The sequence below is a fragment of the Episyrphus balteatus genome, chromosome 1 (genome assembly GCF_945859705.1).
Source record: "Episyrphus balteatus chromosome 1, idEpiBalt1.1, whole genome shotgun sequence".
NCBI lineage: Eukaryota > Metazoa > Arthropoda > Insecta > Diptera > Syrphidae > Episyrphus > Episyrphus balteatus.
The window spans coordinates 149813658-149835607 of NC_079134.1; the positions used below are offsets into that span (position 1 = coordinate 149813658).

At 29.5% G+C, this 21950-nt stretch overlaps 2 protein-coding genes across 9 annotated transcripts in view; one reads left to right on the plus strand and one right to left on the minus strand.

Moving 5' to 3' along the window:
* Nucleotides 1-10879, plus strand: part of LOC129906529 (guanine nucleotide exchange factor DBS) — a 208407-nt gene extending 197528 nt beyond the window's left edge. For 5 of the 8 annotated variants that reach the window (XM_055982312.1, XM_055982313.1, XM_055982316.1 and 2 more), the window contains exons 15-20: nt 162-347; nt 406-723; nt 783-980; nt 1039-1500; nt 6703-6829; nt 10695-10879. In XM_055982312.1, the coding sequence (XP_055838287.1) occupies nt 162-347; nt 406-723; nt 783-980; nt 1039-1500; nt 6703-6829; nt 10695-10816 (1413 nt within the window). In that variant the 3' untranslated portion in view covers nt 10817-10879. Of the gene's footprint in view, nt 1-161; nt 348-405; nt 724-782; nt 981-1038; nt 1501-1783; nt 2286-6702; nt 6833-10694 lie in introns of those variants that run through there. The other 3 variants (XR_008770822.1, XR_008770823.1, XM_055982315.1) reach the window with 3 other exon arrangements.
* Nucleotides 10880-14255: 3376 nt separating this feature from the next.
* LOC129906533 (ribonuclease kappa) lies at nt 14256-21478 on the minus strand. Its single transcript, XM_055982322.1, has 3 exons — nt 21242-21478; nt 20934-21053; nt 14256-14566 (listed from the first exon to the last, which is right to left on the minus strand). The coding sequence occupies exons 1-3, from the start codon at nt 21308-21310 to the stop codon at nt 14468-14470; spliced, it is 288 nt and encodes a 95-aa protein (XP_055838297.1). The 5' UTR covers nt 21311-21478; the 3' UTR covers nt 14256-14467.
* Nucleotides 21479-21950: the final 472 nt, after the last annotated feature.

The window sequence follows — 21950 nt, forward strand, 5'->3', positions numbered from 1 at the left end:
AAGTTTGGTCCGTTTATAAGCGCTGAGCTGAATACATTCAGCAACAGTGGAGGACGTCGACGAACTGCAAAAACTAATAATAATTTCACTCTAGTACTTATTTCAGCTATTCAGCGCATGTTTATTGGTGTTTATTTATAAAATCTCTTGTTTTTTTTCAGGGCTATTGTGATCAAATGCAATCTGAAGAGCTGATGCACCTAGTACCAGCAAGCTTACAAGGCAAAGAAGACATTTTATTTGGTAATCTTCACGAGCTATACACATTTCATAGTGAAATCTTCCTCAAAGATCTGGAAAATTGTATTTCCACCACGGAATTGGTGGCTTTGTGTTTTGTTCAAAGGGTAAGTGTTTTTATTTGGTGAAAATTTGGCAAACATTCTATTTGTAAATTCTATTCAGCGCGATACATTCTATCGCCTATACTCGTTTTACTGTCAAAATATTCCTCGATCGGAGCGATTACGTGAAACTCTAGTCGATACCCACCTTTTTCTACAAGAATGCCAAAAACGTTTAGGCCACAAATTACCATTGGCTGCTTATCTTCTAAAACCTGTTCAAAGGATAACCAAGTATCAGCTATTGCTGAAGGATCTTTTGCGATTCAGCGATAGTGGAAGTTGTACGAAGGAACTTCAAAAAGCACTCGATTGCATGTTGATTGTGCTGAAATGTGTCAATGATTCGATGCATCAAATTGCTATTACCGGTTTTCCTGTAAGTTTATTCAAGTTTTGAAAGATTGGGTATCTTAACAATTTTTTTTTTTTTTTCAGAGTGATTTATCCCAACAAGGTGAGCTCCTCCTTCAGGATTCCTTCCAAGTGTGGACGGAAAGTAAAAAAGACATCCGATTGAGAATTAAACCTCAACAAAGGCACATTTTCTTGTACCAAAAGTCGATGTTATTTTGTAAGCAAACCTCAAAAACTGGTCACAATAAAAGCACCTATCAATTTAAGCATTATGTTAAGGTAAGTGCCACCAGATAACTTTGTAAGCACTTTGTAAGCACAATTCCTTTCTTGCTAGATGTCACAAATTGGTCTCACAGAATCTGTACGAGGTGATCCTAAACGTTTTGAAGTATGGCTACAAGGCCGTCAAGAAGTTCACACCCTTCAGGCACCCACTATCGATGTAAAAAACAAATGGGTAGCCGAAGTTAAGAGAGTTCTTCTCAATCAACTTGAAGAACTCAAAGGTGAAAAAATCAAGCAATATGGCCTCAATCATCGTGGCCTCCGCCAAACTGCCTCTTGGGACACACCCAACTCAATAATCTCAACACCTCAACGTACAATGAGCTGCGAAGTCTCATCGGAGTCAAATCGCAATTCGAATTGCAGCAGCGAAGATAGTTGCCCACCTCATACGCCAGGTGTCAGCTCGATCTCATCGACAGAAAAAGAAAATCCCGACGGTTGTGGTTGGAGTTCGGATTATTCGAATAGTGAAGATGAAATGTCAATGATCGAGGATAATTCAACACCGGTAAGTAAAAGTTTTCAAACATTTTTCGAAAAATTTTGTTTTGTTTTGTTTTTTATTTATTATTTTGGTGTTTTGTTTGTTTCTTTTTTTGTTGTGTTCATTTTTTTTTTTTTTTAATTTTGTATTTTTTCTTGTTTTGTATTATTTATTAAATTTTGTTTCTGTTTTTTATTTTTCTCGGACTCCTCCTCTTCACTTTTCATGCACAAAATCAAAAAACAAAATGCGCTTTATAAAAAAAAAATATTAAAATTTTAACTAAAATTCTAAAATAAAATTTTAGACATTTTTAAATTTTCTGGCACAATGGGCTTACAATCATGATGGTGGTTCCTATCCGCGTGCAAGTAAATCAAATTCAAAATTTTATGTTTCGGTTGAACATTAAAAAAAAATTAAGCAAATATTTTTTGAACTGATAGTACAAAAACCAAAAATTAAAATTTTTTAAAAAAGGAAAATATACAGTATTTCGGGCTGCCATCATAATTTTAATGACAATTTTTAGCTTTACAAAAAAAAATTAAATAAATTGTATAAATATTGTAAATAAATATTTAAAAAAAAAATCAACTCAAAAATAAAATAATGGATAAGAACCGCGGGTAGCAGTTTTTACGGTTTTTATTTTGGCCTACTATCTCTTGGTCGTAGTTGGTCACTGTCACAATATTCTTTGACAAAGTAAAAATTTAGTAAAAAAAAAACAAAAAAAACATACATAAAGCAACTCCATCGATACATCAAATTTGGAGGCCATCATTTGACATCATTGTTTTTATTACGTAAGTTTTAGTTTTTTGTTTTCAACAAAAACAAAAAAAAAATTAGAATAATATAAAAATCATTTTTAAAATATTGCTCGTTCAGCGAAAAATTGTATAAAAAAAGTAAAACTAACAAGTATTAATTTAGAATTTTGTTGCTTATGCAAATGTGTGCGCTGGCGCCGAATAATAATTTTACTAACTAAATGTTATTGTAATATATTGCTTTTTTGGAGGCTTTCTTGTAAAAATTAATGAAAAAATCAAAAATGTAGAATGCATCATTAAAAAAAAGTTAAAAAGTCAGGAAATTTATTTTTATAACATTCATTGGGAATGGGTGACTTAATTTTTCTTTACAAAAAATTCAAGAACCAAACATCTTAAACTTAAACAACTAAACTTTATTTCTCATAATGTCTTTTATTTAATGAAATAATAATATCGTTTCACAACTGATTCCGAATCTGAGGTCAAAATTGTTCCATTACTCCTCACTTTTGAGATAATTCATTAAAAGTTAAAACATGTCGAAAATGAGGCTTTTGGGTATTTTTGGTGTCAAATTTTTTTTTTTTGAAAATTATTTTTTATTTCTGCAAAATTTCAAATTTGTGAAGGATAAGAATTCAACAAACCAAAATATTAATGAATACATACTAGGATTAAGATTTAAAAAGAAGTTAATGTCTGACCAGTTTCTAAGACTAAATTAGAGAATTTTTGACATATGTAGCTAAAATTATTAATTTTTTCCTAATGACTTCCAGAAAGAAAAATGCTTGAAAATATTTTTTTAAGGAAAGTAAAAGTATTTTCTGATAAAGTTACTTGTTTAAGAAAAGTAAATACCGCAAAAAAAAACTAAGTTTGAAAGATTACTGCTGTTTTTTTTTTACTTTTTCTCGAAGAAATTTTTTTAACCTTTAACTCTGGTAAAAATAAAAGCAATTACAATTTCCTTACTTGCTCTATAAAGCAAGTACACTGAAAGAAAAGCCACCATAAAACAAAGTTAAATCAATGAAAACCACATTGATTTAACTATTATTCGGAATGATTTTGCTTTGAAGATGAACATTGTAAAATCAACGTGGAAAAAAGGTTAATTTTTGGTGCTTTCGTACCTTAAGCAAAACATAAATCAAAGTAGTTTATCATTGAAACAAAGATGTTTCAACTTCAATTTATTTTTTTCCCTCAGTGTTTGTTTTCGGGCCAAATAAAAATTCGAGGTTTTTATAGTTAATGAAAATATAAAAAACAATGGTTTTCGTCATCCGTCGGTGTGTACGTCAATCAGTTCACATTTTCACCGCCTAGTCTACTCGGGTGAGTAGACATACAAATAGTTTTTATGGAGGTCCGAATTATTAAAAATTCAACTTTGTTTTATAATAAAAATTGCTCAAATGTTCGGTTTGTTCATATTTTTGCTGTAAGAATTTAGAAACCTAATATGAATTTATATCCTTGGTCTAGAACCAATTTCCGTGAACATTTTTCCTTCTCTAAAATGCTTATTCCGAAAGTGATCTTTTGTTTGCTAGTAGTTTTTAGATAACACTGGTCAACAAGGTTTTTGCCACAACAACCAAAATATACCTTTATTGTAGTTTTTGATGTGCTGAACTCGAATCTGAAGTCAAAAAATTGTTATTTACCTCCGTTTTTGAAATAATACCGTTAGAAAATGTCTAAAAACGTCATTTTGGCTGTTTTCGAGGCTATGTTTTTATGGGGGGTAGTTCATTATGAACTTATTTGTAACGGTGCACATAGGGGTATTTACCAATTTTAGGCGGACAAAATTATTTTTCCGGTTTATCTTCATCAATAAGGTATTTAGTACTGGAATAAAGTGTTTAAAGTGTTGATTTTAATGAAGACATTTTTCTTCCTAAACCACTTTTTGATCAAACAAAAAAGTGTGAAGAATGGATCCCAATGGTTTGTTAAAACGCTTATAAATGGAGTTCTATTAATGGTATCGCCAAGATAAAGGTCTTAAAATTAAGGAAAAATCATAAGGATTCAGGTTCTGTAATTCACAAAGTTGAATCTTTAAAAAAACTTAAAATATGGATGCTGACTACAAGGTAACCATTTTTCAAAACCTAAAACCTTTAAGAAGGGCAAATGTGTCGAAGTTGCACTTAGTTGCACCTATTTTTTACAGATTCAATTAGATAAAAGTTTAACCTTTAGAAAACATAAAATTTTATCACACAATAATGTGAAATTGTATAACTTATCTCCTTATCAACACAGAAATTTACTTTTTTTACGATTAATTTATATTAAGATTCAACATATCACTTTTTTATTTATAAAGTAATACAACATTTAGATACAACATCTAGTAGAGAGTTTCGTATCTCCTTATCAATATTCCATAAAAACTTTTTTCTAAATCCACTTAAAAAAAAAGTACTTACTTAAGCACAGACGGTAAATTACAAAAAAAAATTAATTTTATCTTTGGGCTGAAAACTTTGAACTCTAGACCGCTGCTGTTAGTCACCAGAAGTGATAATCAATTTTAAAACTATAAGAAAACGCTAAGCAAGTTATCTACTTTTAGTAGGATGTTGATTTTTTACGTTTGGATCAAATTAAAATTTCGTGTTTTGTCCGCCTAAATTGACTAAATACCCCTATGTGCGGTGCCTATAAGAACTGGTTTTATTCTTTCAAAAAATGTTTAAATCTTTCCGATATCTCTTTTACTGCCCGAGATATTTAAAATTTAAGTAGTGGTCTTTGAATCAGAAACAACACAGGCCAACCAAATTAAACTTTTTTTGCCACAAGAACCAAAATATACTTTTCTGAAGGTTTTTGGGTTGCTGAATCCGTTACTCGAATCCGCAATCAGAAAAATTCTATTAGCTTTCGTTCTTGGAATATTACCGTTATAAAATGCAAAAAAAAGGTTTTTTTTTATAACGGTAATATTTCAAGAACGGAGGCTAATAGAATTTTTCTGATTGCGGATACGAGTTCAGTAACCCAAAAACCTTCAGAAAAGTATATTTTGGTTCTTGTGGCAAAAATTCTGTGACCAGTGAGTTAAACTTTAGATTAAGTTTAGTTTCTCTTTGGCTTATTAATTGAAACTTAAGATATCTCGAGCAATAAAAAAGATATCGGGAACATTTAAACAAATATCTGTTCTTATAATCACGTTACAAATTTGTTTTTAATAAATTACCCCACATAAAAACAATACCTCAAAAACAGCCAAAATGACGATTTTTAGCATTTTATAACGGTAATATTTCAAAAACGGAGGCCAATAAAATTTTTCTGACTTCAGATTTAGATTCAGCACCCCAAAAACTACTAGAAAAGTATATTTTGGTTCTTGTGGCAAAAAAAAAGTTAAATTTTGTTGACCAGTGTATTATTTTAGTTTTTTATAAACTTCATTAAAAAAATATGTTTGCAGTTCTCAAATAAATACAATTTCAATTTCAAACTTTCCAATCCAGGGTTTTCGGTTAGCTTATGTTAACAATTTTTCTGTGTGGAAAAAGTTAAGTAAATCGCGAAAAATTGGATCGTTGGAGTAGACAATTTTTTCCCTCAAAATTGGAGCAAATTTTCTTCGATCAGAGCAAGGTTCCAACCCTGACACTGGGTTCAAATCCAGCTTACAACACCAATGCATGTATTTAAAGAAATTGTACCTACTATAAAAATTCTAATCATTAGGTTTCTAGAATTTTTTGTTTATAAAAAAATTAGAATTTTGAAAAATCTTGAATATTAATATTTTTAAAAACAGTTTTCTGTGATATGGTATTTTTTCTAGACCTCTTAGGCTTTTCAAGTTGAATGGGTCAGGCATTTGAAAAAAAAAAAAACAAAAAAAATTAACTTTAACGAGTGGCACGCCTATGCCTCTATAGAATATAAATAACTGTTTGTTCAGATGCTATTCAACTAAATACCAACTGATTTCCGACTGCAAAAAAATTACCACTGGCATACAAAAAATTAAAGCACAATTTTTATATTTTTTAAGCAAAAAAGCTTAAACACCATTGGATATTTTAAATACTATGCAATCTACAAAATTTTTGATTACAAAAAAAAATCTTCTTAGATTTGTTTTGTTTATTTTAAACTTTTTGTTTAGTTTACAAAAAAAAAAAAAAGAAAATTAATTACTTTTATTTTTTAAAAGAAATTGAGTACAAAAAGCATCTAACACATAATAACACACATTGCTTGCGCTTTATCGCTTGCTAAAAAAAACTCATATTACTAACCACACATTATGTAGGTACCGTTACAAATATACACTTTTCACAACTCATATTATTCCTAAAAATAGTAGTCAACAACAACATTAACAACTAAAAATGTCACTAATACTTATTATTTTTTTTTTTTTTAAATACACTCCTAACACTAACAACAAAAATAGGGCAGTAAATTTATTGCTTTGGCTGACTATAATGCAATGGGTCATTCTGAAGTATCAATGCGTGAAGGTGATGCAGTTGAATTGCTTAAGGTCGGCTGTGCTGGATGGTGGTTTGTTCGTATTTTAGGTAATTTTCTTATATAGAAAATAATTAACATTTTTTGTGTTTTTTATTATATCTACTTAATTGTTGTCAAAATCGCACACTTTTTTTCATGTAATTGTTTTTTGGAATGTTATAAATCGTTTTGTATTCTTTCATCTCACTCACCTAATGTTGTAAGATGTATTATTGGTGTTGTTTTTTTCCTATATTCTCAATCTTTTTTATATGTCACTTTTTTTATAAAAAAAAAAAAAAACATTTTCGTATTCATATTTTAAACTAAGCATCATCAGCATTAGCACCAATATTTTAGTTTCTTTGTATTTTATCGGCAGTATAAAGCTTTTTTTACTTCTTTAAGAATATCTGCCCTTTAAGAGATAATTTGTTGTTCTTAGTATTTTTACTAAATAAACTTCTTTTTGTTTAACAAAAAAAAAAAACAAAATAAGTTCATAATCAAATGGCGCCCAAATCAAAAGAATGAATCCGGAAAAAAAAAAAAAAACAAAATATTAGATAATTTCTAAAAGAAAAAAAGTATTTTTTTTTTCGTTTTTAAAAAGTGATAATCAATCAGTAATAAGGCCTTGTTTTTTCTTGAGTGGCGCCCAATTTAAACCAACTAAGGTTTTTGTCTTCACACAAAAATAACACTCAAAAATATTTTTTTTTTTTTTCCAAAAAACTTATCTCATTCACATTTTTGAGTAAAATTGATACAAAAACAAAAAAATGAAATGGTAACGGAGTTACGAATACTAGAGTTATGCGCGACGGAGTTATGCGCGTCAAAGTTACGAAAAATCGAAACTACGAAAAACCAGAGTTACGAACACCAAAGCTATGAAACGATGTTTTTGGGTTGGCAAATATTGAGACGAACGATATACTGGAGGAACGTACCAGAAGGCTAGAGCGTATAGGTTGAGTCAAGGCAAGAAAAAAATTGTATGGGACGGGGGTGTCTATTCCCCTCCGTTTAGCCGGGAGGGGGGATTTTCTAAAATCATAACTTAATTTGGAAAAAAAATTATTAATATATCAACGGTTACACCATTAATATCGTACTGTACTTTTTTGTAAGGCAAAAGACTTGTTCTTGTATATTGTTTTTAAATCAATCTGTTTAATGGAATAGTTTTTGAAAAATTAATTTTCAAAAAATATATATATGGCTTTTTTGAAAAAAAGTAGTTTTGGTTTTTTTTTTAATTTATCGAAAACGACAAGACGGTTTTGGATATAGTTTTCAGTTTTAGTTTAAAAACAAATAAGAACATTAAATTATGTAATTTAAATTAGCACTTAATTACATTAAATTTTGAAAGAAATAAGTTCGAAATTTATTTTTTCACTTTTTTTTTCAAAATTTTGATTTTGAAAACTAATTTTTTCAAAAACTAGTCAATTAAACAGCTATATTTAAAAACAAATTAAAAGATACAGTTTTTGGCTTTACTAAAACGTAAAGTACGTTACTTTTGGTATAACCGTTGATTTTTAATAATTTTTTTTCCAAATTAAGTCATTTTTTTTAGAAAATTCCCCCTCCCGGCTAAACGGAGGGCAATAGACACCCCCGTCCTATACAATTTTTTTCTTGCCTTGACTCAACCTATACGCTCTAGCTTTTTGGTACGTTCCTCCAGTATATCGTTCGTCTCAATGGTTACCCAAAAACATCGTTTTATAGCTTCGGTGTTCGTAACTCTGGTTTTTCGTAACTTTGGTTTTTCGTAACTTCGGTCTTTCATAACTTCGGTCTTTCATAACATCGGTTTTTCGTAACTTCGGTTTTTCGTAACTTTGACGCATAACTCTGGTATTCATAACTTCGTCAGTTTCCCCAAAAGAATAGTTGGTACATTATTTTCTTAAGTAACGCCTAATTCAAAACAATATTAAGTTATGAGAGCTCAATAGGAAAATGAGACAAAGGTCTTTTGATTTATTTAATTGTAATACAACAAAGCTTATAGGTCAATAAAGAAATGGGAAGTATTTTATTTAAGAGCAGAACTAGTATAAAAAGGATCTTAATTGGATAAGTGATCGCCAATTTCATAAAATGGCGCCAAATGCAAATTATCAAAGATGGATGTAATGAGGATGTCATGTAATTTCATAATTGGGACTTAAATTTTTGTTCTTAATTGGCGCCAAATTCAAAAGAGTTGAGTTATTTAAGACCAAAAACAATAAAAACAAATATAATTAATTTATTTTCTTTTAATAAAACTTTTAAACTAATGCAAAACTATAGAAATTTTCGTATGGGTCTACATCTCTAGTAAAGATAACCGTGAATAAAGAAATGACGGATATACGCACTTCTAGTGATTTCCGATTATTTTTTTGTTTTTAAGTCAATTCTCAATAAATGTCTTAGAAAGTTTTGAGGTGTTCAACAATTTATTGTTTCTATAACTTTTTTATCTATTTTTAGAGTTGTCGACTTAAAACCTATTAATGGCTTTTAACGGATTTTCATAAATGGCGCCTAAAATAATCTTATTGTGTTTTGTGTTGTTTTTTCTTTAAATTTAATTGCAGTTCTAACCCTCATTTTTTATAGTCATAACTCGATCGACAGTTCTCTTGAAGTGTTTCTTATGGCCTTGAAATGACTTTTTAACATATTTTTTTTATATGGTGGCATGGCGCCCAATATGAAACTAATTTTGTGTTTTATTTTACTTTCCCAAATCTAATTTTTTCTCTGGAATCTCCAGTCAATTAAATAAAAGATTCAAAGTTTCTTGTTTATCTGCAAAAGATGGCGCTCAACATAAGCCTTAATGCAGTGTTGCTTTTCTCAAGAAAAATCATTAACTTCTTAAGTTTTTGGTTTCATTGATACCAATACGACTTCTCAATTTTAAAGTTCAAATCATTTGACAGTTATTCGTAAAAAGCGCCCAACATGAAACTTATGGAGTGTTTCATTATTTTTTTTTTTCTTTCTTTTGTTTTGTTTTTCTGAATTCTCAGTTTTGTTTGCCAAGTTCCCCGAATATTGTCTCGAATATTTCTTATTTCTTAGATTTCAAATGGCTCCCAACACAAATTAAACTGCTTTTTATCGGGTTCAATTTCTTCTTTTATTCCCAGTTCAAACAACATTTTGCTCTCCAATGAGTTCCGACATATTTTTTTAAATGGCGCCCAACATAAACCTTAGTGCTTGTTTTTTCTTGTACTTTTCATAAGACTCAGTTTTGTATTTACTAAATTGCTGTTGGCATATTTTCTTAAATGGCGCACGAAACGTGAAAAGGGCGTGGTTTTTTTTTTTTTTTTTTTTTTTTTTTTTTTTTCAGTTAGCTTTTTAAAATTCTCAATTTTATACGCCAAATCCCACGAAAACTATATAGAAAGTTAAAAATCTCTTATAATTCACTAAAGTCTATTTGATGTATATTCTAAAATAGCAGCCAACTTGAACATCAATTTGTTTCAAGGCTCTCAAATGTTTACTTAAATATTGTAAAACAGCTTTCAAAGCAGTAAGAGGCACTTTTGAATGTCCGTCCAGTTTTCTTGGTTAAACATAGTGATCAAAAATAAGCTATAATAGAAGTAGTCTTTTAATAACATTTTTTGAATGAAGTTATCATGTTTAAACCAAACATCATCAAAAATTTATTAAATGGCGCCCAACGCAAACGATATGTCACCATCAAATTATAGCATTTCAATAGCCAAATAAATAAAGTTAATTTCAATTTACAAATTAAAAACAATATCTAACTTCGCATGTATACTCGTTATAATTTCACAAAAAAAAAAAAAAATACTCCCAATACTTAAACTATTAACCATTATTCACTACAAACAAAGACAATTTTCACTAATTTATTTACAATTTTCTCTTAAATTTCAGATACCAATTCAGAAGGTTGGTCCCCAGCCGCGTACTTGGAATCAATCAATCGAAAATCATCACGAAGTTCGAGTCGGAATCAAGAACGAACAGTGAATATAATAAATATAAATTCAAATTAAACCAACAACAACAACAAAAATCTCTTAAAATACATAATAAATATCTATCTCAAAAAAAAAAAATATCTAACCTGCCCTTTTGTAAGGTGTATCCTTAAAACACCCACAAACAACAAAAATATCTTTGAAATTAATTTTTCTCTTTTTGATGAATTTGATTGTTTAAAAATAACTTTTAAACAAAACAAAATAAATAAGAAACAATAATTATTATACAATTCACAGAAGGTTGCGTTAAAAACCTCCGAAGAAATTCGACTTCAATTTAAAAACAAACAAAAAAAATGGAACAAAAAATTAAACGAAATTTTCTCTCTAGTCTTTTATAACAAACAATTACTATAATTAAATTAAAAATTTAAACCCCGCATTTGTGAATTATTTGTATTTATCATAAAAAAAAAAAAAAAAAAAACAAAATAATGAACAATAACACTTTTGTGTGGATTTATATTTTTAATTTAGACATTATTTGGTCTTATTTTTTTTTTATTTTGTAAATTATTATTCTTATACTCGTTAAATGTAATTTTATAAGAAATTTCTTAAACAAAACCTATTTATTACCGAGTCTTAAGTCCTAAGTCGAAAATGTATAATTCTTATTTAAAACATAAACAAAAAAATAATTAGATACTTTGTAAATCTATTTAATAAAATAATAAAATAAATATTATGTAATTTTCTTAAAAAATAAATATTTTTACATACCTAAATTATTTGAATTATTTCAAAAAATAAAACGATAAAGTATAATTCTAATAAGTAAAATAAATTGTACATTTTATTTAAGAAAAAAATTGTTTTATTTTTATATTTAAAAACAAGAAAACAATAATTGTGTGTTTTTATGAAACAAAAAATTAAATATGTAATTTGTTGTGTTTTTGATTTTGTAAATTATATAAATTTTAATTTAAAAAAAAAACGTTTTTTTTTTAATTTTGTTTTGTTTCTTTTATAAGCAATTAATATTTTGATATTTAAATTATTGAAATTGAAGTTTTTAAAATTAAAATTTAAAACAAATTAAAACAAACAAACGAAAACTAAAAATACATCAATAGTTAAATATGCAAATAAACACAAAAACATTAATATTATAAGTGTGCTTATAGAGGATGACGTGAAATAAAAATTAAATACCTATGTTAAAAAATGTGTTATTTATTGTGTTCTTTTATGCAGTGTGCCCCGAAACTTATTGTCCCCAAACTGAAAAGGGTGAAATATGCTCTCAGAATTTTGAAAACAATTTCGGCTTAATTTTGAAAATTATAATAATATATAATGGCGCCCAGTTTACTTTTTCAAATTATCAAAATTTTATACCGAGTTCTCTAAGGATAATTTCGAAGATTTTGTATGATTGAGTAAAGCTATTTGATATACAAGTACTTTCTTAAATGGCGCCAAATTAGAACCTCAAAATGTTTATGGTTTCAAAATGATCTTTTCTGACTTTTGTATTTTCTATAATTTATAATTACTTTGAAGATTAAAGATATCTTACAACTTAGCAATGCAAGTTTTACGTGTTCTTAAATGATGCCCAACATACAATTAATTTGTTAGAACTTTCAAAAATAATCCAAGAGGTAGCCCTTGCAGAAAAAAATTGCATTTAAAAAATTTCCTTCAAATCCATCGAGTAAGAAAGAAAAGAAAGATCTGTTTGAGCTCTATTCATGAATGAAACTTAAAGGTTTCGTTGAGGTCTGGTTTCTGAGTCTGGATTGCAATCGCAATATTCGGAAGCAAATTTACACTGGGCAGTAAGGGTTTTGTTTTATGTAATTTGATGAAGTTTTCCCAAGGTGCTGAACTCGAATCCAAAGTCAAAAATTTCCTACCAGCGCGTTTTCGAGATATTAACGTTACAAAATCTCAATAATTGAATTTTTACTACTTTGTAAGCATTTCTCTAACTAAAAGTGGTTTCAAGAAAAAAATAATACTTTTGGTTATGTTGAACTCGAATCCGAAATCATAATTTTTCAATCAGCTCGCGTTTTTCGAGATATTCTTGTTATTAAATCGATGCTATGTATACCTATTAACCATTTCCCTAGCTTTCAGTGGTTTGGTTTCAGGAACAAAATAATATTTTTCTAAACGTTTTGGGTGTGCTGAACTTGATTTTGAAATCAGAATTTTGCCAGCTTGTGTTTTCGAGATATTCCTGTTATAAAATATCAATAATCGATTTTTTTTGTCTACATTTTAAGTACCTACAAACTGAGGGTAGGTTTTAATTTAAATCAACGATGTCAAAGCAGTTAAGAAAATCCATAACTCATAAAAAAGGTACAATAATTTCGCTGACCAGTGTTATCTTCAGATGAAAGTCTCGAAACGAGATTTTATTTATGGATACGAGTTCATATTAAACAGGCATTACAAATCTAGTTTTCTAAGATTTGCCGAAAAAAAGTGCATTCTAAAAAATTTTCTCCAAATCCATCGACTGAGACACCCAAAGAAAGATCTCTTTAAGCTCTTTTCATGAATGAAATCCAAGTTTCTGTGAGGTCTATTTTTTTAAGATTTTGAAAAAAAAATCCAAATATCCAACCCACTTCTTTGCCGAAAACAAAAGGATTTTAAAAAAATTACTCCAAAATCTAAATCCATCGAGTGAGATAACCAAGGAAAGGTCTGTTAGAGCTCTATTCATAAATGAAACCCCAAAGTTTCTTTGGGGTTTGTTTTCTGAGTTCAATTTAAAATGTCTATTCCTACTCTGTTGCCGGGGTTTCTTTCTACATCAGGGAACAAATAGTGTTAAAAATCCTTCATGTAAAAAAATTATACTCAAATCTGCAAAAATCAATTATTATCAACTTCGATTCAAATTTTATCAGATAGTAGTCGGCAGCCTAGGAGCCCTCCAAGTAAATTTCTTACACATAACTCAAATGGTTCACAAAGTTCCAGTAGTTAACACCCTCATGGGCTCCTAAGATCATCATTCCACATCATTCTTTACAAGCAAATCTTCTGCCAGGTCCCTCAATTGTATGAAAAACACTCCTTTAACTGATAATACTTTGTAACATTTATTTTCAATAAAAGAAAAAAATATGAAATTCCACTAAGGGAACTTTTGATGGATAATTTTTTTTTTTACAATTTAGTTATACGAATACGACTAATAATTATATCTGCATTTGGCAGTTACAGAACGTTTTGTTTTTGTTTTAATTAAATTTGTGATTATTATAAGATGTGTATGCTGTTTTTACTACGATTTATGTTTTATTTAATTACAAAATGAATCCAATATACACACAGTTAATTTTATAAACAATTAAAGTAGTTTTCATAAAACAATTTCGACTAACATAATTCAAATTTGTTCCTCTGCAGATATAAAACAAAAAAAAAAGTAAGGAATGTGTATTTTCAAATCAAAATCGTGCAACAGAAAGAAAAAAAAAACAATTATTTCTTATTTATTTAATATACATATATTTTCAGTTTGATATTTTGCAAATTATTTTTTTCTTATGAATTAAGAGGGTATAACACATACGAATGAAAGCATCGACAATCAAAGAGAGGAACGAATAAAAAAAAAGAAAAAAACAAAAATTAAATTAATTTAAGCAAAAATAAGGGCATTTTTGATGTTTTCCGCCTTCGCTTCGCTTAGTTGGCAGTCACTCGACTGTTCGCGTAGAATTGTTGGGCGGACAATAGCAACGTCAGCACGTAGATGCAAGCTGCAATCCAACAGTTGTAGGCGTTCTAAAAAAAAAGATAGTGTTATTCATTAGATGGCAACACAAAATAAAGCAAAATCGTGTTATTAAACACAATATTTAGAAATTTAAAAATAAAGTTTTTATACTTTTGTGATTATACAAAATACATTATTCAAAAAATGTTCCGATAAGATAGACCAGGTATACTCAAACTGCGTACCACCACTTTAAAAGTTAAAAGAGTTGAAATTATTACATTTAAGCTTCTGCAGAAACCATATCCAAGTTGCTAAATTAACAATGAATAATTTTACAGCAACGTAATTCATAAGAAGAACATACGTCAGTCTCAGTATCCTCATAAATGGTTCGAAAATGAATCCTAGACAAAGAGCAGTCAAAAACAATGAAATATTGTGCTTTAAACCATTTTAGCGGCTTATAACCTATAAAAGTTATAAGCCTCTGTTTGACAAACTCAAAAATAGTCTATAATGATTTATTATTTTTTTACAAGCAAAACCCCATTGCCAAGGTAAGGAGAGAGTTTTAAAGAATTTTTTTTTGAGCATTGATTCTCGATTGGAAGAATTCTTAAGGCTTGAGAGTCGGTGCTTTAGCTCGTTACGTTAATTTAATTAATAAAAGCTTTTGTTAAGTGCGATTTGAGGAAGGACACAGTTAATAATCCAACTGATAAAGACTAAATCTGGGAGATATCATTAAATCGGTTGATATGAAAAAAATCTTTTATCGAATGTTCATGAGTGCAAATCAGGGAAAAAGAGCTGTTTTTAAAAGTGCGAAACGAAATTTTTCGTCGGACTCTTCAATTTCGCTGTGTCAATCAGCGTACTGCAGAACGAAAAGCTGAACGAAATTTTTCGTTGTGTCATTTTGTATGGGATTTTTTCATTTCGCATCAGCAGCGTACTAGGCTAAAACGTTAAAAATATATATCTTTATAACAGAGTTACCAATACGAATACTATAGCTAACTGGGACAAATATAAAATGTTTAGAACTTGCAACGAGCATTTAAGACCAAAGAGCAATTTTAATTTAAAAAAAAAAAAACTACAATGGTTCCATAAATAGTTAAAATAGTTATTTGCAAAATTTGCCTGCTTGCAGATAATAGTCCTACTATATTTTGTATTTATTTGCATTAGTGGTAATGACGTAAATACATAATATTGATAAATAGAAATCTCATTAAATGTGTGAAGAAAATAACATATCTTGGTGTCTATATTGAAAATAAAATAAAGCTTTATTTACGTTTAATTAACTTTGCGCCAAGATTGATCTTGATTTTAAATAAGCGGGATTTCGGAAGACGGGATTTAAAAAAATCGGTATTTTTTCGGGATTCTGATACGCCCCCGCTATACATATGTGTACAGCTAAAAAAAGTAAAGCGACAAGTTCTACAAAATATATTAAAACGCGATAGTTATACTCCGATATCGAAAATTCTATATGTACTTTCTAGGCTGGTTAGGTTCAAAATATAATACATTAATCATGATTTGCAAAAATAAACAAAATTTATATCCCGTTTATTTACAAAAAAAAAAAAAAAATATAGATTAAATCACAAATCATTGACATGGAGTAAGAAGACTTTTGTTTACCTCTGTATAAGAGAGCAAAACCACCTGATTTACAAAGGGATACAACTTTTCAACGGACTTCCGCATGAAGTCAAAAACTTAGAAAAAAAAACTTGAATTTATTCAAATCTTTAACTTACATTCTTATTGAAAAACGATCTTTTTTAATTTTTTTTTCCGACAGAGGGCTCTCATATCTACTAAAGATAATTCGAGTATGCTGAACACGATGGCGTACTTAGTTTTTCTGGATTAGGTCAAATAAGAAAGATTTTTGCGTTTCAAATTTTGTTTGCACATGCCAAAAATGAGGCTATAAAACACCATATATTTTCTAATTTTTGATTTTTTATCTATGTAAAATGATGGAAAATCTATTTTTTTGGAAGTATTATTCGTAAAAAAAGTTATTTGAAAAAAAATCTGTCTAAAGACTATTTAAATCATTACCTTCATGAAAAAATTCATCGATTTTTCTTCAATTTTTCTAATATTTTTCGTATTACTTAAATTAAAATGCAGCACTCGGTGGCAACGATTTGATCTTGTATTTCAGGATAAAATATGGAATTTTTCAACAAATCGTTAGAGATGGATTGTGACAAATATATTATGTGTTGTGTATGTAAGCTCATATAATGCAGTATGTAGATGGAAGTAATAGTAAATATGTTTTAATTTTAAAACAAATTGAAGGAATTTAAATTAAAATATTGATACCATGCCTGATTTTTTAATTAAATATCTACATCTACATATGTATAATATTCCAGAATACTAACACATAAAAGGTGTCTACATAAAAATGTTGAGTTTTCGCATACATTTGTACCTTTATAGTTAAAAAATGTAAGAAAAATCGACGTGTTTTTTCCATGAAAATAATGATTTAAATAGTCATTCGACAGATTTTTTTTAAATAACTTGTCTTACGTATAATACTTCCAAAACAAATAGATTTTCCATCATTTTACATCGATAAAAAATCAAAAATTGGAAAATATATCTATGGTGTTTTATACCCTCATTTTTGGCATGTGCAAACAAAATTTCAAACGCAAAAATCTTTTTTATTTGACCTAATCCAGAAAAACTAAGTACGCCATCGTGTTCAGCATACTCGAATTATCTTTAGTAGACATGAGAGCCCGCTGTCGGTTTTTTGAACTATCACAGTGATATTTTTCTTCCGTGTACCGACTCAAGTTGGATTACTTGATCGTTATAGTTGGTAATTTCAATGATGTAAACTGCATTACCACAAGCTATTATATTAATCATCTTGAATAAAACAAAATTGAAATGTTTATTCTGAATAAAAACTCCTGTAGAAAAATGCCCGGGAGAAGGGATTCCAATTGAGAAATTTCCACAATATGGTTCCTTTTGGTTTTTAATTTTGTCCCCTTCCGTTCATAATAACGAAAAAGCGAAAACAAAACGGAGGAAAACGGAACGAATTCTTTGATTTGAAAAACTATTATAAAACATTAGTTATTGTAAAATTTGGCAAAAAGCAACATTTTGCCAAAATTTTGTTTCTATAAGTAGTATTTTTATCTTCGATGTTAAGAACGTCAGAAGTGATTGTGTTTCTTAAGATTCATTTAAATATGTATTAAAATAAGAAAATAGCATAAGAAAGTTATTATTAATGGCGAATTCCACCATTTTGAAAAACGGGAACTGATCTATATCTCGCAGACTATTGGTTTGACCGAGTAAGTTATTTGTTCAAAACTGTAGGTATTTTATAAATATTTTTTCTTGTGTAGGCAGGTATACATTTTTTTTTTTTTGTGAGAATAATACTTTTTTTTCAATTTTTTCTCTGTCCCCATGATAACTATCATTTTTCCTCGCATTGAATGTTGTATAGCATCAAATATCTAATAGATGGGTATATAGGTACTTTTGAAGATAATGCAATTTTTCAAGCCAAAGGTACGGAACTTAAAGGAATATGTTCAAACAATGATTTTTGCAAATGATACTAAAAAGAGGCTAAAGGGGTTATGTCTAAAAAAGAGAAAAATACGATATGAGAAGGAGCTATTTCTCATCATTTAGGTGGTATAAGGAATTTTTTACAAAAATTGTTTTTGATCGGAAGATCGAGTTGGATTTGAATGCAAATAATGTCGTTTTCTTTCACTCTATTAAGGAGTACTCTAAATTTGTACTCCTTTTTCTGGAGTGATAGAACTAAGAGTAATTTTTTTTTGTAATTGTGTGTGTGACAAGGCAAAAATGGATAATTTCTTTGAAAAAAATAGTGATAACAGGCCTAGGGAAAAAATTTTATGAATTGAAAAAAAAAAATAGTATTAATAACATATGAGACCATAATAAGCGTTCGTTGATAATTCTGCTTCTACACGAAGACGCGAGGCGCAGAAATTATCTTCGAATTTCCTTTTGATTTTCGTTTCGGTTCGTCGCGCACACACGTAATATTTTTTGGAAGACGCAAATTTATTTGATTTTATTTTGTTCTTTTTTTCGTATGACGACTTCTACAGGAAGACGTAGACGCACAAGATGAACATAAGAACAAGGGAGAGAGAAAGACCGATTTCTCCTTTGCTCTTATGTGCATCTTGTGCGTCTACGTCTTCGTGTAGAAGCGGACTTAGTTTTACTCTTGGTATATTTTTCATTATACTTCTTATCGGTTTTTTTCAGCCTAATTAACACACACCCTTAGTTTGATAATTGGACACGTTCAAAGAGCTAACATAAAGCTATCGGATAGCTTTTTGTTGTTGTAAACAATGTTAATAATTAGCAAGGAAACGAACCATTTTCTGTCAAAAAATAATCTGAAGGTATCCGAGAATTTCTGGTATACCTCAGGTATTCGAGTGATCAGCTGATAAACATTTAGTTTTTTTTTATTTTGATTACTTTTCGGGCTTAAAAATAAATACAAATTTGCAAGAAAACGATTGTGCAAGTACTATTCAACAATAAAAAAAATGTAATTTGCTCAAAATAAACAGTTTCATTTTCTCAATATTTTTTGGTAGCTGCTTGGGCAAGCTATCTGGATAGCTCTTCGTTCAAAAAGATATTCCAGATACGGGTATCCCAGATAGCCTATCCGATAGGTGTTTGAACGTGCCCATTGTAAAATAAAAATATCCCATCATCGCAGAAAAAAATGGGATTTTTTATTTATCGGGACAGGATTTTTTTTATTGATGAAGAACACTGCCTGAAAAGCTCTTTTATTCGGTTTTCAATTACATTTAAGAAAAAGTGAAGAATTAACGAAAATAATGGAAGAAATATACATATATGGCAGAATATAATATAGTAGAAAATATATTCATAATGGTTGTTTTTGTTAATAACAAAAGAATTTTAAAGAAACACTTTTCGCATTTTTCATAAGTGTGTGTGCAAATCGGTGTAAATCTGACTAAAAATGTGGAGTAAATCCGGAGTACTCCGTAGTACTAAAATTACTCCGGAGTAATTTTTTTTACACTTTTGTGGCGTCAAAGAACACAAAACCTTAAAAAGTGCAAAAATAAATACTAAAAGGGTACTCTCATTTGAGTGAAAGAAAACGACATAAATTTATTATTTGATGAACCCTCTGATTGTAGTATAGGTACAGGTTGCTATGAGTTGATTACATCAAAGAATCTGAAGTGAAAAAAATTCAATGAGGTTGAAAGGTTTTCATCAAAAAAGAAAACTAATTTTTTCCATTCATTCTTTTAGAGATGGGGTCAAAAAAGTCACAGTATTTTTCAAAAAGGGTCAAAATACCCAGTTTATCAAAAGGTCATATCATGGCCGCACGAGTTAAAATAAGGGGTCAAAATGCGACTAAAGTCGCACAGCGGCAACTGGGCTGAACAAATGCCGTTTTCCATTTACTCGGAAACAGACAAGGGACCTACATATCGTCGCTGTAGTTCTAATACCTCGTAACCCACAAAACAGCGATTTTGGACTAATGATGCAATTATATTGTTGAAAAAAATCCGGATGTAATAGAAAAGACCCTGTTTGCCTAACATCGATATTGTCAGAGCTACGCTTAATCAAAACCAGATCATTTGTATTGATTCTCATACATTTCATACTTAGTTTTTTGGCTCTCCTGAAAAATAGACTTTTCTGGGTTACGAGGTATTAGAACTACAGCGACGATATGTAGGTCCCTTGTCTGTTTCCGAGTAAATGGAAAACGGCATTTGTTCAGCCCAGTGTTGCCGCTGTGCGACTTTAGTCGCACACTACAATGAAGACCCGAAAAGCTAATAGTAAATCGCCATTTTGGAGTGTGCAAGGTAATTGTGAACACGGAAGAAAACATCTTCAACAAATAAATTCCACTAATTGGCTTCGCGTAGGACATCTACATCGAAGCGGATAAATACTCATATGCCAAACTGCATCTGAGGAATATTTTTGTTCACACTAAGCTAACTAATTCAGCTCGCAATTGGCAACTAGCTATGTATGATTCATACTTCAGACTCGAGTATCAAAAAGGAATGCAAAAGTGATTTCATTTTGTGAATTTTGAGATCGCTTATTTACAACATTCAACAACTTAAATTCATCATTTGCTTGCAGTGAATTGTCAACAAAAAGCAATTTTTCAAGTCTACTAAGAAGGTACCCTATTCCTTACATGTTGTCATTGTCATATATCAATAAAAGGTAATAGGGCGTTAACTAAAGAGATACTCTTAAGACCTTGGCCTTCAATTCAATACGCATTTATACAAATTAATAAAAAGTAATCAAGTATTTTTGTGTGTTTTTTTTTACCTGATTGTAGGCAGCATTTGCAGCCGAGTAGAAGTCATCGATGTTATCATACTTTTCCTCCAAGGGCAAATCTTCGATTAGAGCCACACTATGAATGTAGAAGAACAATCCCATCAGTGTCTAAAAAATTGAATCAAACATAAAAACATGATAAATTTAATTAATTAGATTCGTTAAATGAGTTATTGCGTAGAATCTTGCAAAATAGAAAACAAAAATCAAAGAAAAGAAAATTTTTCTTGGATGACTTTTTTTTTGCTATCGATTTTGTTCGCAGTTGTGATTGAAGGGTATTTTTTTCGACTTACCAATTGAATGATTCCCCACACAGAAATAATAAGACCGCAAAGGGACAATTTTGGACCACAGATTTTCATTTTGAATGGATTAATAGATACTCCAACAGATTGCGAAAAAAAGCAAATAAATTAAATTTATTAATCACACTCTTCCCGTTGGAAAATTAACTTTTTTATTCGGAAGAAGAAAAAATGTCAGTCAGGTGAAAATCATGTGACAGCTTGAATGTTGGGGAAAAAAATATAAATTCGCTCATTTTTTGTTGCATGATGTTGGTGCTAGTGACTGAGCGAAATTGATGAAATTATATGGAAGTGGAACATAGTGAGTTCGAAGATGTAACTTTTTAAATATTTTAATACTAATTTATTTTTGAACTCAGTTGTTGTAGTTGTTGACTATAGGCGTGTTCTTTTGTAAAAAAAATTATAAGTATACAAACAGCCGTATTTATTAGATTTGCTTAAATTGGTTCTCAAAGGTTGTTTAGTTGAGCTTGCTTAAATATTTAATTCGCCTTTAGGGCCTGTGCCTACGTTCTGTAACTCTCGCGTCGAGAAATTTCTCGCACGAAACACGCAAATCGGAACAAATCGCCTTGAAACATTTCTGAATCAAAATGCTTGACAGACTGGAAAAATGTGAATAAAACTGTGTCTGTAAGAAAATTATCGAGATAATTTCTCGATTGAACTGCCTAAATTACTCACAAGCGAA